Source organism: Mustela nivalis (assembly GCF_964662115.1).
Source record: "Mustela nivalis genome assembly, chromosome: 11".
Classification (NCBI taxonomy): domain Eukaryota; kingdom Metazoa; phylum Chordata; class Mammalia; order Carnivora; family Mustelidae; genus Mustela; species Mustela nivalis.
In genome coordinates this window covers 60,165,313-60,181,751 of record NC_139030.1, presented here as the reverse complement: position 1 = coordinate 60,181,751, position 16,439 = coordinate 60,165,313, and the positions used below count along the sequence as shown (strand labels likewise).

The 16,439-nt window shown below is 38.1% G+C and overlaps 1 protein-coding gene across 1 annotated transcript in view; it reads right to left on the bottom strand.

Moving 5' to 3' along the window:
- ACVR1C (activin A receptor type 1C) overlaps positions 1 to 14,415 on the bottom strand; it is a 75,515-nt gene extending 61,100 nt beyond the window's left edge. Inside the window, exon 1 of the mRNA XM_082690943.1 lies at positions 14,106 to 14,415. Coding sequence (XP_082547069.1) covers positions 14,106 to 14,178 — 73 coding nt within the window. The 5' untranslated portion in view covers positions 14,179 to 14,415. The remainder of the gene's footprint in view (positions 1 to 14,105) is intronic.
- Positions 14,416 to 16,439: the final 2,024 nt, after the last annotated feature.

The window sequence follows — 16,439 nt, the reverse complement described above, 5'->3', positions numbered from 1 at the left end:
AGTTTCATTTTCCTTTCATTAAAAGTAATACTTTAATCCATGAGTATTTAGACATTTGTTGCTTAATTTTGAAATATCTGGTGATTTTCCAGATAAGTTCCTGCTGATTTCTACTTTATTTCCAATATGTTCAGAGAAAATACACTGTGTACATTAAATTTTTGTATAGGTATTAGGTTTGTTCTATGACCCAGATTATGGTTTATTTTAACATACTACATGTGCTTTAAAATAATGTATATCCTGTTGTAGTTGGAATGTTACATAAATGTCAATTAATCAAGTTGATTTAAAGTGTTTCTCATATCTTATATATCCTTACTAATTTTTGGCCCACTTATTCTATCAGTTATGAAAGAGTAGTGTCGAAGACTCAAAATATAATATATACTTGTCTGTTTGCACTTCTAGTTCTATCAATCGTTGTTTCATGCATTTGAAGCTCTATGATTAAGTACCTGAACATTTAAGATTATCATATGTTCTTGGTGAAGTGAGCCCTGTATCATTATGGAATATCCTCAGCAACATTCTATTTTCTGAAGTCTACTTTATCTGTTATTAATCTAGTCACTCCAGGTTTCTTATGATCAGTAACTTTTTCTCTTATCTTTAGTTTTAGTCTATTTGTGCCTTTATAGTTAAAGTGTATATCTTATATTGCAAGTGTGTTTCTTAGAGCCAGCATATAGTTAGAGCTATAATCTGTTTTTAAATTAGTATATTTAAATGACTCACATTTAATGTAATTATTGATATGGCTGAATTAAAATCTGCCATTTTACTGGTTTCTTTCTATTTGCTTCACCTCTGTTTGGTATTTGTTTGCTATTTGTTTTTAAAGATTTTATTTATTTATTTGACAGAGAGAGATACAGTGAGAGAGGGAACACAGGCAGGGGAAGTGGGAGAGGGAGAAGCAGCCTTCCCACTGAGCAGAGAGCCCGATGTGGGGCTCCATCCCAAGACCCTGGGATCATGACCCTACCAAAGGTAGACATTTAATGACTGAGCCACCCAGGTGCCCCACACCTTTGTTATTTTATCATGTTTTTGGATTCAAAATGTTTATTTCATTTCATGTACTTTAATATATTCTTATTTATGCATTTATAACTTAATAGTTCAAGGGTTGTTCTTGATTGTACATTATACATCTTTAATCATAATATAACTTCAAGTAATACTATAATCCTTCACATAAATATAAAAAACTAAACAATTGTATATTCTCAATTTCTCCTTCTTATCCTTTGTGCTAAGGCTGTCATATATTTTATCTATATCTATGCTATACATTCAAAGAGCACTGTTAGTATTTTTGCTTAAGAAAGTCGATGATAGGGGTGCCTGGGTGGCTCAGTGGGTTAGGGCCTCTGCCTTCAGCTCAGGTCATGATCCCAGGGTCCTGGGATCAAGCTGCACATCGGGCTCTCTGCTCAGCAGGGAGCCTGCTTCTCCATCTCTCTCTGTTTGCCTCTCTGTCTACTTGTGATCTCTGTCTGTCAAATTAAATAAATAAAATCTTAAAAAGAAAAAAGAAAAAAGAAAGTCAATGATATTTCAGGGTGATTAAAATTAAGGAAAATATATTTTATATTTATCTTCATTTTAGCCATTTTCAGAGATATTTCTCTGTGTGTATTCAAGTCTATGATACTGTACACTTTCTGTCTGAAAACATTCCTTTAATATTTTTTGCTGTACAGGTCAAGAAGTAATGAATTCTCAGTTTTTATGTATTTAAAATGTCACTAACCCCTTTATTTTACAAGATAACTTCAGGGGTGCCTGGGTGGCTCAATCAGTTAAATGTCTGCCTTTACCTTAGGTTATGATCTCAAGGTCCTAAGATTGAGCCCCACATCTGACTCCCTGCAAAGCAGGGAGTTTGCTTCTCCCTCTCCCTCTGCCTCTCCCCCACTTGTGCACTCTCTCTCAATAAATAAATAAATAAATAAAATCTTTATAAAAAATAAAAGATAACTTCATGTCGTATAGAACACTTGGTTACTTTCCACTTCTGCTCTTTCAAGTGGTCACCTTACTGTTTTCTTGTTTGCACAGTTTCTGATAAGAAGTCTACTGTAATTCTTAACTTTATTCCTCTGTAATAGGTCTATTTTATTTGGACTGCCTTCAAGATTTACTCTTTTACTTCTGAATTTTATCAGTTCATATATGATGTGTCTAACAGTGTGGGTTTTGGGAAAAGGAATATTTATCCTGCTTGGGCTTCTCTGAGCCTCTATGATTCGTAATTTGATGTCTTTCATTGTATTTGGAAAATGATTAACCAATATATCTCTTAAAATATTTCTTCTGGGGGCGCCTGGGTGGCTGAGTCATTAAGCCTCTGCCTTCAGCTCAGGTCATGATCCCAGGGTCCTGGAATTGAGCCCTGCATCAGGCTCCTGCTCTACAGGAAGCCTGCTTCTCCCTCTCCCACTCCCCCTGCATGTGTTCCCCCTCTTGCTGTGTCTCTGTCTCTGTCAAATAAATAAATAAAAATCTTTTAAAAAGCATCTCTTCTATCCCATTCTGTCCCTTTTCTATATAGAATTTCATTTACACATATCTTATACCACTTTATATTTTCTCACACCTCTTGGATGCTCTGTTTTGGGCCTTTTCACTCTTTTTCTTTTTATCTCCTGACACCTCCCATTTTATTATAATCATCTTGTAATACCATAATTACATAATTACAAGGTAATTTCTGTTTATCTATCTTCAAGTACATGATTTCTTTCTTTGGCTGTGCTGAGTCTACTGATGAGCATATCAAGAATATTCTTCATCTCATGCTTTCATATCTAGAATTTCCATTTGACATTTTCTAATATTCCCTTTATGCTAAAATGCCACATATGTTCATGTGTATTTCCCACCTTTTCTACTACAGTTTTTAATCACAATTATTTTAAATTCTTATATGATAGTTCCAATATCTGCATCATACCTAAATCATGAGTGCCCTGTCTCTTATGAGCAAGGTATTCCCTTGATTATTTGAATGCCTCATTATGTTTGGTTGATGTCAATATAATTACAAAACTGTTAAATGTAATCATAGAATTATAAAGGTCTTTACACTGAAGGTGTAAAGGAGGTGTCATAGGATAAAAAGGGAAGTGAAGTTGGCAAAATGAAGCGTTAAGTGTAAAGAGTGATGTATGATATAGTACAATATTGACTCGAAAGGAACATTAAATTAAGAAAAAATACATGTTAGCTTAGAAAAACTACTAAAAAAAATAATTAAAAGAGGGGTGCCTGGGTGGCTCAGTGAGTTAAAGCCTCTGCCGTCAGCTCAGGTCATGACACCAGGATCCTGGGATTGAGCCCAGCATCATGCTCTTCGCTCAGCAGGGAACCTGCTTCCTCCTGCCTCTCTGAAATGGAATACTCAAAAAAAGTGACTAGCCCCCCCAAAAAGGCAAAAAAAGGAGACAGAAAAATAATAAAAAAAGAGACAAGTAGCAACAGGGTAGGCATGAATCCATACCAATAATTATACTAAATGTTAATGATCTAAACACTTGAATTAAAGGCAGATACTGTAATATAGTTAAAGGATAAAAATCAAGAACCAGCTATACGCCATGTACAAAAGTTGCACAACCAAGATAAAGACACAGACGGGGTGTAAGTAAAAGTATGGGGAAAACAAACATGCAAATATGAAGCATAAAAATGTTGGCATAGTTATATATAATTTTGCACAGAGTAGATATGAAGACAAAAGTATTAGTGAGATGAAGTGGGATATTTAATAATAATTGGTCATTGCTTCAGGAAGACATGACAACTGTAAATGTGTGTACCTAATAAGAGAGTTTCAAAATATATGCAATAAAAACTGACAGAACTAGAGAGAAAGCTAAATCCACAAGTATAGTTGGAGATTTTCAATACCCCTCTCAGTAAAAATATAGATGATGTGAACAATATTATCAACGAACTGTACCTAATTAGCATTTACAAAGCAATACACTCAACAGTTAAAACTAATCTATGCTGGATAAAATACAAACTCAGGAAAGACTGGGTGGAAACAGGAGGAAACTTATTGTGATGGTGTTTATTATTAACATCTTGAAAAGATTAAGGGAATGAAATTCTCAAAACACCATGACTGCACACATAAGCTTTGTGAATGTTATTATATGTAATATATGTAAATGTTTCATGAAAAGAGAAAAATGTTAGCAAGTATTGTACTTGTATAAATGCATAATGAAGTATTTAGAGGGTAGTGTAATGATATTTGTAACTTATTTAGAAATACATAAAAATAATACGTATTTGATGAATAGAGGAATAGATAAATGGATATATATGTGATAAAGCAAGCATAATGGTATGATCTAGTTGACAGATATATGAATCGATGAACTAAATTTCTTTCAATTCCAGTTAATAAAAAGTTTCTTTTTCATTATTATTATTAGTTTCAGGGATAGGATTTAGTGATTCATCAGTTGCATATAATACCCAGGACTCACTACATCAAGTATACTACTTAGCCCATTACTTAGTTACCCCAGTCCCCCAACCACTTCCTCTCCAGCAACCCTATTTGTTTCCTATAGTTAAGAGTCTCTTATGGTTTGCCTCCCTCTCTATTTTCATCTTATTTTATTTTTTCTTCTCTTTCCTTATGTTCATCTGTTTTTTTTTTCTTAAATTCCACATATGAGTGAAATCATATGCTATTTGTCTTTCTCTGACTAATGTGGTTTGCTTAGTATAATACCCTCTAGTTCCATCCTCATCATTACAAAAGGCACGATTTCATTATTTTTGATAGCTGAGTAATAGTCCATTGTTAATATATACCTCACTTTCTTTATACATTCATCTCTTGATAGACATCTGGGCTCTTTCCATTATTTGGCTATTGTGGACATTGCTGCTATGAACATTGGTGTGTGGTTGCCCTTTCAAATCACTATGTTTGTATCCTTTGGATAAATACCTAGTTGTGCAATTGCTGGCTCATAGGATAGTTCTGTTTTTACCCTTTGAGGAAACTCCATACTGTTTTCCAGAGTAGCCGTACCAGTTTTCATTCTCACCAGCAGTGTAAGATGGTTCTCCTTTCTCCACATCCTTGCCAACATCTACTGTTTCCTGAGTTAATTTTAGCCATTCTGACTGGTGTGAGATAGTCAATTGATGAGAAGTTTAACTAAGTGATGAGGAAAAGGAAAATGAAATAAATCTTTTCCAGAAAATAAAATTCATTGTCAGAAGAAATTGTTCTTCAGGTTAAAGGAAAAAGACACCAGATGTAAATTCACATCTACACAGAATAATGGAAAACAATGAGCAGAAATGATAAATAGGTGGATTAATGCAAAATCCTACATTCATTTTTAATTCATATAAAAATAACTAAGTATTTAAGCCAAAATAAGAACTATTTTTTTCAAGGTCTATAAAATATTTAGAAGTAAAACATGTGAGATTAATTACACAAGGGACAAGAAGAAAAAAATGAAAGAATATGAGAATAAGGTTCTTAGATTAAACTATGATAATTTAACGATGGATATTATAAAACTTGGAACAATCACTAAAAATAGACAAAGAGATGTAGCTTATAAACCAATAGTGGAAATAATACAGAATAGTAACATTTTGTCAATTAAACCAAACAAAGGCAAAAAATAGAAAGAAATAAAGGGAGAGACATAAAAACAATAAGGTGACAGATTTAAACACAACCATATTGATAAATACATTAAATGTGTATGGTCTAAATTCTCCAGTTAAAAGATAAGTATGTAAGCCTGAATAAAAAAGCAGGACCTTTCCATATGCTCTCTACTAGAAGCCCAATTTAAATATATATATATATATATACACACACATAAGTATATATATATATATATATATGTATACATACATAGATACAATAAAAGTTAGAATAAAAGAAATCTATGATATGCGGGCAATCAGCAAAAGAAAGCAGGAGTAGCTATATAAAAAGAGATACAAAAAGATTAACCATGAAAAAGCTGGGATGGCTATATTAATATTAACAGAGTAAACTTTAAAGCAAAGATTACAAGTGATAAAGAGAGACATGGCATAAGAATAAATAACACTAGGGTAAAGTGGGAGATTTCCTAATGATAAATATGCATTAAGAGAACATAAAATTTTAAGGTATATGTACATATTAACAAAATTTTCAAACACATGAAGCAAAAAATATGCATTAAGAGAACATAAAATTTTAAGGTATATGTACATATTAACAAAATTTTCAAACACATGAAGCAAAAATCAGAAAAACTAAAAAAAGGAGCAGACAAATTCACATGTATGTAGGAGATATCAACAATCCTCTCTTGGTAATTGAAAAAGAAGCAGGTAGAAAATCAATAAAGATATAGAAGCCTTGAATAACACTGAGAAACAACTTGACCAAATAGCATCTATAGAACACTCCACCCAACAACAGCAGAATGTACGTTATTTTCAAGAACATGTAATATATTTACCAGGTCAGATACAGGTTAGGCTCTAAAACAGATCAATAAATTCAGAAAAATTAAAATTATACAGATTATGTTCTTTCACTCCCAGTGTATTTAAATCAGAAGTCAATAACAAAAAACAACCTGAAAATTCCCCAAATGTTTAGAAATTAAACAAAAGACATCTAAAAAACCCACAAGTCCCAGAGAATCATAAAGAAAACTAGAGAATACTGAACTCACTGAAAGTTAAAATACAACATAGCACAATTTATGAATGAGCTGAAACAGTTGCCAAGGAGGAAATGTGAAACTTTAAATGCCTGTATTAGAAAAGAAGAAAGGTCTTAAATGAATGATTTAAGAAAAGGTCATCAAACTATGGCCCATTGGCTGTCCCATTTGTAAATAAAGCAACACCTATTTGTTTATGCATTGTCTATGGTTGATTTTACACGAAAATGGTTGAATCAAGTAATTGTAACACAGACTGTTTGGCCCACAAGCCTAAAATATGTATTATCTGATCCTTTAAGAAGAAGTTTGCCTGCTGTTGATCTAAAGTACCAACTTAAGAAGCTAGAATAAAGAAGAATAATTAAACTCAAAGTAAGTAGAGAAAGGAAATATTAAGTTAAGAGTAGAAAACAACTAAAGAAAAAAAAAACCTGAAAATCAATAAAGCCAAAGTTATTTATTTGAAAGAATTTAATAAAATTTATAACCTCCCACCGATCAAGGGAAAAAGAAAGAAAATTCAAATTCCCAATTCAGAAATATAAGAGGAGACAGCACTATAAACCCTATAGATATTAGAAACATAATAAAGGAATTTAGGAAAAACTTTATGATAATGACAATATATAAAGCAGAGTTCAGTAAAAGCAATTCTAAAAGAGCATCTTCATCTTGATTTGACACAATAAATCTCATTCTTTAAAGTCCATTTTTCTTAATGAAATCAATTTTCTCCTCTGTGCAAAAAGTAATACCTTTTAATATAGTTAATATACAGCTAGAGAACAGCTGTAGGGAAAAAATTAAAAAATAAAGAGAGATTCATTTAATTACACATTTATTATCCTGTAAGAAATGTTCTACTAGGGGCGCCTGGGTGGCTCAGTCTGTTAAGTGTCTGCCTTCAGCTCAGGTCATGATCCCAGGGTCTTGGGATCCAGCCCCGCATCTGGCTTCCTGCTCAGTGGAAGCCTGCTTCTCCCTCTCCCACTCCCTCTGCTTGTATTCCCTCTAGCCCTGTGTCTCTCTCACTCAAATAAATAAATAAATAAATAAATAAATAAATAAATAAACCTTTTTTTAAAAAAAGAAAGAAACGTTCTGCTAATCATATATTTATTCTTTATTTACAGTTTCAAATTTACAATGGATTATCTATTTCTGAGAAATATACACTACAGGTAATAGGTGGAATTTGAGTGAGAACAAAGTCTCACTTTGATTATTAGAGCAGACAAATATTCACAGAGCAGATTTTTATATTCTTGAAGAGCAATAATGGGGATGGAGAAAAGAAATAAACACACTTTTAGGGGAGCAGTCCAGAAAAATGTCATCAGATAAAATTATGAGATGTGATGTATTAATACTCTTCAATATATTTTGGCTCTGTTTTAAAACAATCTGTTTCCTTAAAGCTGTGTTAATCTGGATTACCACCCTTTGAGTTAACATCTCTTGGATAAGCATGCATTTATGAAACTAAACATTTCGCATTAAAATGCTCATTGTCTGGACCATAATGGGTTAGATTTACTTCTCATCTTGTTTTTGACCAAGTCAATCATGGTGTTAAACAAAATATTTAAAAAGAACCCAATCCACATACAGAGATACGTTGCTTTTCTCAATCATTGTACCTTATCATGAGATAAGGATGATAAAACAAATTAGAAGAAAATATACGTGTCTCGCTTCCAAAACTAAAGTATCCTAATCATTTTCTCGGTGTGAAAAGTTTAATGAAAAAGTAGATAGATCTAATTTGGGATCCTAAGTCACTGGCAAATTTAAATTGTTTAAAAAAATAATAAGCCAAGCTCTTGAGTCATACTGAATGATTCACCCATGAATTCTTGAGGGGATTAATTTAAAACAGTTCCAAAGAAACATAAGTATATTCACATACTCTAAAACACAGCAGAGAACAACAGAAAAGGGAAATTACTCTGGAGGACAAAAAGCAAAAAAATGAGGACAGAGTAGAACCTTATGATTCTCGTTGGCCAATCAGAGCAAGTGAATGCAAGAGCCATGTGGTAAAGCAAAAAAGCGCTGGCTTCTATGGAAATGAAGTCTCCTCCTGCCTGCTTCACACTCCTACTCACCTCCTCCCTCCCTTTTACTTTTTACTGGATTCCTAAATGTGAGGAGTAGTGGTTTTCCTGTCCTCATTCTGGGGAACCAAGAGGCCCATGTGCTTTAGGGATGCGGCTTCCAAAGAATGTGAAAGGCACCAGGTTCATGACCACAGTCCTGTCTTCTACAGAGGTAACAAATGTGGGAAGGGCAGGACCTGCTTCCTGGTAGAAGAGAACCAGCCATCTCTCTCCACAAACTCTCCACCTTTTCCTGCCTGAGCAGTAGCCCCTGACATTATTGCCTGAAACTTGTCCGCTACCAAGAAGGCTGGGGACTAATGTGAGGTATTGGAGAAAGAGGTCCCCACTCCGCTGTCCTGCTTCACTTGGCAGGCATCCTGCAGCCTTTCAGTCAGTGTCAGGATCCAGGATTCTGAGGTATCACAGCCTCCTCCCCTTTATCCTTAGGCTGTTTAACTGTTACAAAGTTTGAAAAGAGGAGTAGGTTAGAGTTCTGCCATGCAATTAGGGGACAAAGTACCAGGTAACCAAAAGAACAGTTACTTTGCTTTATTTTGCCTCTCTTTTCTGGATATCACCCTGAATGACCCCTCTTAGACTGAAGAAGCACAGCTGCGACAGGACAGTATTGGGTATTCCTATTTCTCCTAGGAAAAGGGGAAAATCTGTACCACTTACAAATATATCCCTTTATTATCCCAGTTTCGTAAATAATGTAAGGATAAAACTTGAGATCTGAGTTGGCTACGAAAATTTAAAATAGAGACAGCCAAAACAATGAAAAACGCAGAGGTGGCCTCACAGATAAGTGATAAGGAACAATATAGAGGACACTCTTGGTGCTTAGAATTTTCCCTCTTTTTCCCCGTTTAGTTCTGTTTTCCATTTATATTTAGAAATTAGCTCTCTCATTTTATTAAAATAAACCCTTGATATACATGCGAACATATCCGTTTAAGCTTGTTAATGATCCATGCATAGAGTTGTTCATTTAAAAGGCCACCGTCCTCTACACATCTCAAAATGAAGCCCATACTAATCATTTGGTAGCTGGCCAAGACTTAGGTCAGAGCAAGAATTAAAAAGTCCATAGTTGAAATTAATGTATCCCTGTCCATTCCCCAAAGGATGAGCAGTTACTCTCTTAGGCACCTGCTCTTAAACCTCAATCTGCCCTCGATGAACAGGTCCTGTGAGGGTACCCCCTCCCCTGCTCTGACTCTGCCCATTCTCCACTCCCCTTATCCGTCTCTTATTTACAGTAAGAGATACAAGTACTGCCAAGAAAAATACAATGAACTGCATCTTGGCTACTGCCTGGAAGCAGTTCTCCTAAAAGAGAAACCTAGGAATGCTTATTCAAAAGGCAAATACTCTAAAAATGCATTTGAAAATAACAATCACATTCAAGAAAATAGTTGGGCAAAACTACCTGCTTTCACCCACCAGGGAGTCTAGAGAGCTCTAACTTTCTCACCACCTTTTCAGGTCAAGAACCCCTGTAAGGTTAAGAGAGGCTGTCTCTCCGTTCACTGAAAACAGTAGAGCCAGGCAACGCATGACCGCAAGTGCTAGAGGTGAGCATTCAGAGACACAGTGGCAGAGCTAGAATACAAGTGGTAAGAGAAAGAGCTAGAAAAGAGGTCTGTGCTTCTCTTTCTAACCTAAGATCCCAGCATACCCGAAACAAGAGCAGCTTAGCTCACCGCAATTATCTCTTTCATGTAGGACAGCCAGGTAAAAGTACAGAACACTCAGTTAAATTGGAATCAAACACCAATTATTTTGACTCTTGATTTTTTAGCATTAGTCTAGACTTGTGCCCGGAACTCCAGGCCCTAAACAACCAACTGCCTACTTGGTATCTCCACTTTGGTGTGTACTAGGCATTTTAAGCTCTCCACGCCGAAACTTAGTTCCAGCTGTGGGCCACCATCCCCACCCCCACGTGGGGCCCGATCTGCTCCTCCTGAGGTTGCCAACCTGACCCCACATCATGGTACTACTCCTCCACTGCTCGAATCAAAAATTTGGAATCATCCCCATTCCTCTCTTACACTTATATTTATTTGAGGAACTCTGTTTGATAACTTGAGGCTAGATAACAAGTTGAGGTACTACAGTTAATGAAGAAATATGCTGCCAAGGACTTCTGCACAGAGTTTCTCCTGGGCCAGAGAAGTCTCTTCCTTAAGAACCATCTGTGCCTTGTCACATGTGTGTCAACCAACCAATAAATGACCCTGCTTAAAGAAGGGCAAAGATGGCAACTTCTTCTGCATTTGTACCCTCATCCAGCCCAAGGCTTTCACTTTCACTTCCAGCACACCTTAAAATGGGCAGTGGAAACATCTCCCCATCTGAAACCCCTATCCTGTTTATTAAATGAAAAGTTATCTTCTCACTCTTAGAGCAACTGCATCTAGCTTTCCAGTCTCTTTATTTTATTATTTTGTTTAAGATTTCATTTATTTATTTGAGAGAGATCACAAGCAGGGAGAACTGTAGAGGGAGATGGCGAAGCAGGCTCTCCACTCAGGAGCAGGCCCAGCCCTGGGCAGGGGAGGGGAGAGGGGGTCCTGGATCCTGGGTCCTGGAATTATAACCTGAGCTGAAGGCAGACACTTAACTGACTAACCCAACTACGTAGCCCCTGAACTTTTACTTACTTACTAACTTATTTATTTATTGTAGCTTTCCAGACTCTTAATAATCCATTCCCAACCAGGAGACCAAGGAATTTCATAAAATTAGTAGAGAATGCACCATGTGTAAATCCATATAATATCCCAATCACAGCTTCAAACTCCAGAACTCCAAGATATTTCGTGCTGACTTTTTGTTTAGTATACCTGTTAAATGTGAGATCATCTGAAGTCTTTCTTACCAAACAACAAGGAACCCAGACACTAGATAATTAGTGTAACTCAGAGAAGCCTAATTTTTTAGCCAGCCCAGCCCAATAAATATTTTCTCATTTTTTTTTTCCATCAATGGTTACCCTCTGAGAGTCTCATCAAGGAACAATTGTTTCTACTCTACTGCTAATGCATGGCATGGTTTAGGTGACAGAGATGCTGGGGAATAACAGCCAAGCAGAAAGAGTTTATTGGTTTATCGATGTCTTCAGGTATTTAAAGTCATAAGCCTGGTGCTCAGCAGAGTCAGATTGGAAAGTGGTGCTTTCTGCCACCCAGCCATGGTATAGTGTCAGGAGTGACTTCTACATTTTCAAAATTGACCATTATGACAAACTATGTAATTTATAAAAGTAACTAGATTAAAAAATCATACAGGTAACCACATGAGAAAAACAATTTAAAAGATGAAGTTTTAAAAAAAACTACTTTGACCTCCTCTGCCAAATAATCAAAGATGGGTATAAAAGTAAAATTCAAGAAAGTAGACAGCAATAGACATTGTTTCTGCAGGACACAAAGAGAGATAAAGTTCTTACAAGAGATTTGACATAGAAAAGTTTATTATAAAAGTTTAATTTTGGTAAGTACTTCTTTACTATACTGACACATTATCACCATATCGGTCATTTTTCTTAGCCTTCATATTTTGAGGGAAAAAAATTTGAATGGATGGTCTATTTTTTTTCTTTTTCATACATTTCCATGTCAAAAGTTTCCATGCCTTTTAAAGAACATAGCTTTGCATATTTATCAATACTGCTATGCCCAGGGTCTCTAAAATTTTCTGAAGATTCTGACATATAACAAAATATATGTTAGATAAAAAAATAATTATCTTTTTTAAATGTCTGTGGCAAATTTATTAGCTCCCTAAAATAAAAAGTGTGGTACAGGCAATCTGTGGAGGTAATTTTACAGGTACCTCGTCAAAACTGTGATACCTAGAAGGCTATTTAATTCTTCTTCTTCTTTTTTTTTTTTAAGTCTGTTAAATTCATCAAGAGTACTTTGAGTGTTCCAAGTTAGTGGAATTTCTGCTCATTTCTCATAAAGACTTTCCCATTGTCAGTTTTCTTCCCACTGATGAATTTACTAACTCTGAATGCAAATGTTTCACTTTATCCCATCATTCTCTGGACAGTCTCTGAGTAGTAGCTTTCCTAAAAGCCTGTGCTTTTCCAAAGATAACTAAAATGCTTTAATCCTCATATTGTATTAATCACTTCCAATAATCAATTTTCATTTGAATATTGTATGAAGTGATTCTCTCAGGCCATCTGAAACATGAAATCTGCACTTGACAGAAATCATACTATTCAAAACATTCCCCTGCACATGTCACTAAAAGGAAAACTACCCACCCTGGAGTATAGCTATTAATGTCAAACAGATTGTCATCTGGGAAAACAAAAATGCATAAAAATCAGCTTCGGACAAAGTACAGCTCTATGGAAAAACACCAGGTTTTTGTGTGCAAATGTCTTAAATGTCTGATTGAAATGTTTAAAGAACGAGTTAGCAAGGAATCTGCCGCTGTTCTCCATAGCCCAAGATAATGTTATAACGAAAACAGTTTTAGAGCTAAAGGGTTTTTCTTCATAGCACACTATGATTTTACCGAAGATGCATTTGCCCCAGTTTCTAGTAAACGTTATAAGAAATGTTTGGTTTCCAGCTTGGGCCGAGGGCTCTATTTAGCCTATCAAGGCACAGACCTGTTAAAAACGCTGGGGCGCTTGCCAGAATTTTTTCTCCTGCAACTCTTGGTAAAGATCGTACCTCGAAAGCAATGTGCGTTGCAAACCACGCAGATCTAAGCTCCCTCTCCCGCCTACAGAGCTTGGCACCAGCGGCTTCTGAGAGATCCTTTGCCTCCTAAAACTCAGACCGAATCGCCACCACCATTCCCCACCACCTTTCCACCACCACCGCGCCACAATCTTTGCTCAGCTCTCCGGAGCCCAGTACAGAGCGTGCCCGAAGCACCTGCAGAGTGAACTCCTGGTGCCACTCAACTCCCCAGCCCAGCGCACACCCACAAACACACTCCCTCCGCTGCAAACTGCCCCCAAATTTGTCACCCACCTCACCCCTACTACCCCCACGTCCCTGTCGTTTTTTCGCTCCTCCTGGTGGCTCCGTCCCCAGCACACCTGTCTAATCCTATGGCTACCAGACGTCAGGTGCCCACGCTGCGCCCTATCCCGCGCCCTCTCGATCCAACTGGCGCTTCCCACTCCGCCCAGTGGAAAGTCAGTGTACTCGCAGCACCTTCTACTCCACCCGCGTGCCCACCCGCAGACCTCCCCCTACTCCCACCCTCTCTTGCGCTGCAGAAGGAGCGCCCGTCGTACCTGTCGAGAGCGCGGCGGCGGTGGCGAGCAACAGGAAAGCCTGGCGGAGCGTCGCGCACTGCGCTCGGGTCATGGCCACCAGGCGGCCGCGCCGGGGCTGCGAGGTCCCAGAGCGGAGCTAGGCGGTCCGAGCCGCCCGGGCCGCTTTGAAGTTCCCGGGGCGCGGGCGGGATGGAAGCACAGTCCCGTCACCCTTTTGAAGAGCGCGGTTGGCTCTAATCCATGCGGGCGCCCCCCTCTCCTGCCTCCCCCATCCCTTGCCCCCCGCGGCTGGCAGTGCGCGGCGCTCCTGCCACCGGCCTCAGCAGCCCGCTGAAAGGGCGGGGGGCGGGGGGGACAGAGCCCGCCCCCGCCGCGCCTCCGCCCCCTGCGCCCTCTTCCAGCAGCCCGGGGCCTGCGTTGCCGGCCAGGCGGGCAAAGGGAGCCCAAAGGCCGGGCAGTGAGACTGCCCAGAGCTGGGGACAAGAGATGGGATTGGGTAGCGCGGAACCCACAGGACCGGAAAGCTGGGAAAAGGGTCAGGACGCGAGGAAGAGCCCCACCGAGGCTTTAGGGAAACTTAAACCCTGCCGCAATTCCTTCCTGGTGGTCGCTCTACAGCCTCTTACAGAAGAGCCACTCGTCCAGATCTCTTGACATTTGTTTGTAGTCCCGTGGGCTAAAGGTTTTCTAAGTAGACTGAGCCTTGAGACAGCCTCAGGTTTCCCGCGGGGCTCGTCCCACCACCGTGTCCTGGCTGTGCGCGCGTCTGTTGAAGGGCGCCCTCTCTGTTCAGCCCTGGAAATAACCAATCCCTACTGCCTTGGCTACCCATAGTTTGGGCTTAATAAACTTTCTTACTCGATGTATTCCGATGACACCCCCCCCCCCCCCGAATGGACCAAAGCTGGACCACCAGCGCCAGGCCATGTAGTTATCTGACACATTTGGAGGCAAAATACCCGTCGTCCTATGCGCTATGGAAGGTCTCTTGCAACAATTTCAGCAATGAAAATATGGGCCGGAAGAGGGGAATCGTACACAAGGATAAAGGCAAGGTGAAGCGTCATTTAAAATAATGTGTTGGAGACTTGTTTGAATTTAATTCCTGGAGCCCCCTCATCAAACGGGCGAGCTTCCCATGCGGGTTGTGATTGAAAATTTAAGGGCATAGTTGCCAATTATCAGAAATCAGCCCAAATTTAATTCATATATGTAGCCTATACGTTAAAGTGAATGGGATTATTTTAGCCTGAACCACACACAAAGCCCAAAAGCCGACATTGGTATTATTGCCACTGTTAGGGGGCGCCTTGAAAATCGATCGTCATATATATTAATTGCTTGAGAGTAAGAGGTATTACTTGCTTCCTCACCCCCTCAGCTCTAAATAGAGTGTTCTTTCTGAGGTTTATGAAAGTCTTCTGGTGAAATAATGTATGTAATTGATTTCACCACCAAAAGATCACAGTAATGGGGGTGGGATGTTTGTTGGATTTGGTGACAGTCCTCAAGATCTCACCCCCACCATCACCACCTTGGATGAATCAAAACATTCCTAAGGGTAAAAAGACTTTGTTCTAATTTTATTCTGGATCCAAGCAAAAAAAAAAAAAAAAAAAGTGGAGATGTGGGACAAGACTGAGCCCTTCCAGACACCCACAAAACAGATGCTTAAAAAAAAAATTAAAAAAAAAAAGACAAGAAAATGCTAGGACACATTATATTTTGGCTGACTGGGCTGGCTCATTATTTGGTAACTGAACCCTAGATTGTGATCTACCATTGGATCATGAGATTTGGAGCTGAAAGAGCAGGATTTAGTTTCTGTGCCTGCTTCCTCAAGAGTAAATGGAACTTCATCCCTCCCTATTTCTTGAAACCATGACTGGGATTTAAAAGAGGAGTGACCGTGAAAGCCTGTTAAGCCATCAGGCATTATACTAATGTCAGGTATTTACTTTCAATATTTATTTTGTCTCTTGAATCCAGGAAGTAACATCCCTGCATGTCAGAAAGCTCTTATCTTCTTAAAAAAAAAAAAAAAGGCAAGGTTATTACGCAAGAAGTCTAATATTGAATAACTTTAATATTCTAAACAAACCCAACACTGTCTCTGCATCTAATGGTGCCCTGTCCACTACAGAATCCACTGGACACATGCTATGGTACCACTAGCCACGTGTAGGTAGTGAGCACTTGAAATGTGTCTAATCGGAACTGACATGCTCTAAGTATCAAATACATGCTGGATCTCAAAGACTTAATATAAAAATAGAAGGTAAAATATATCATTAATAGCTTCTCTATTGTTTATGTTAAAATGATAATATTTTTAAAGTATTGGGCTAAATA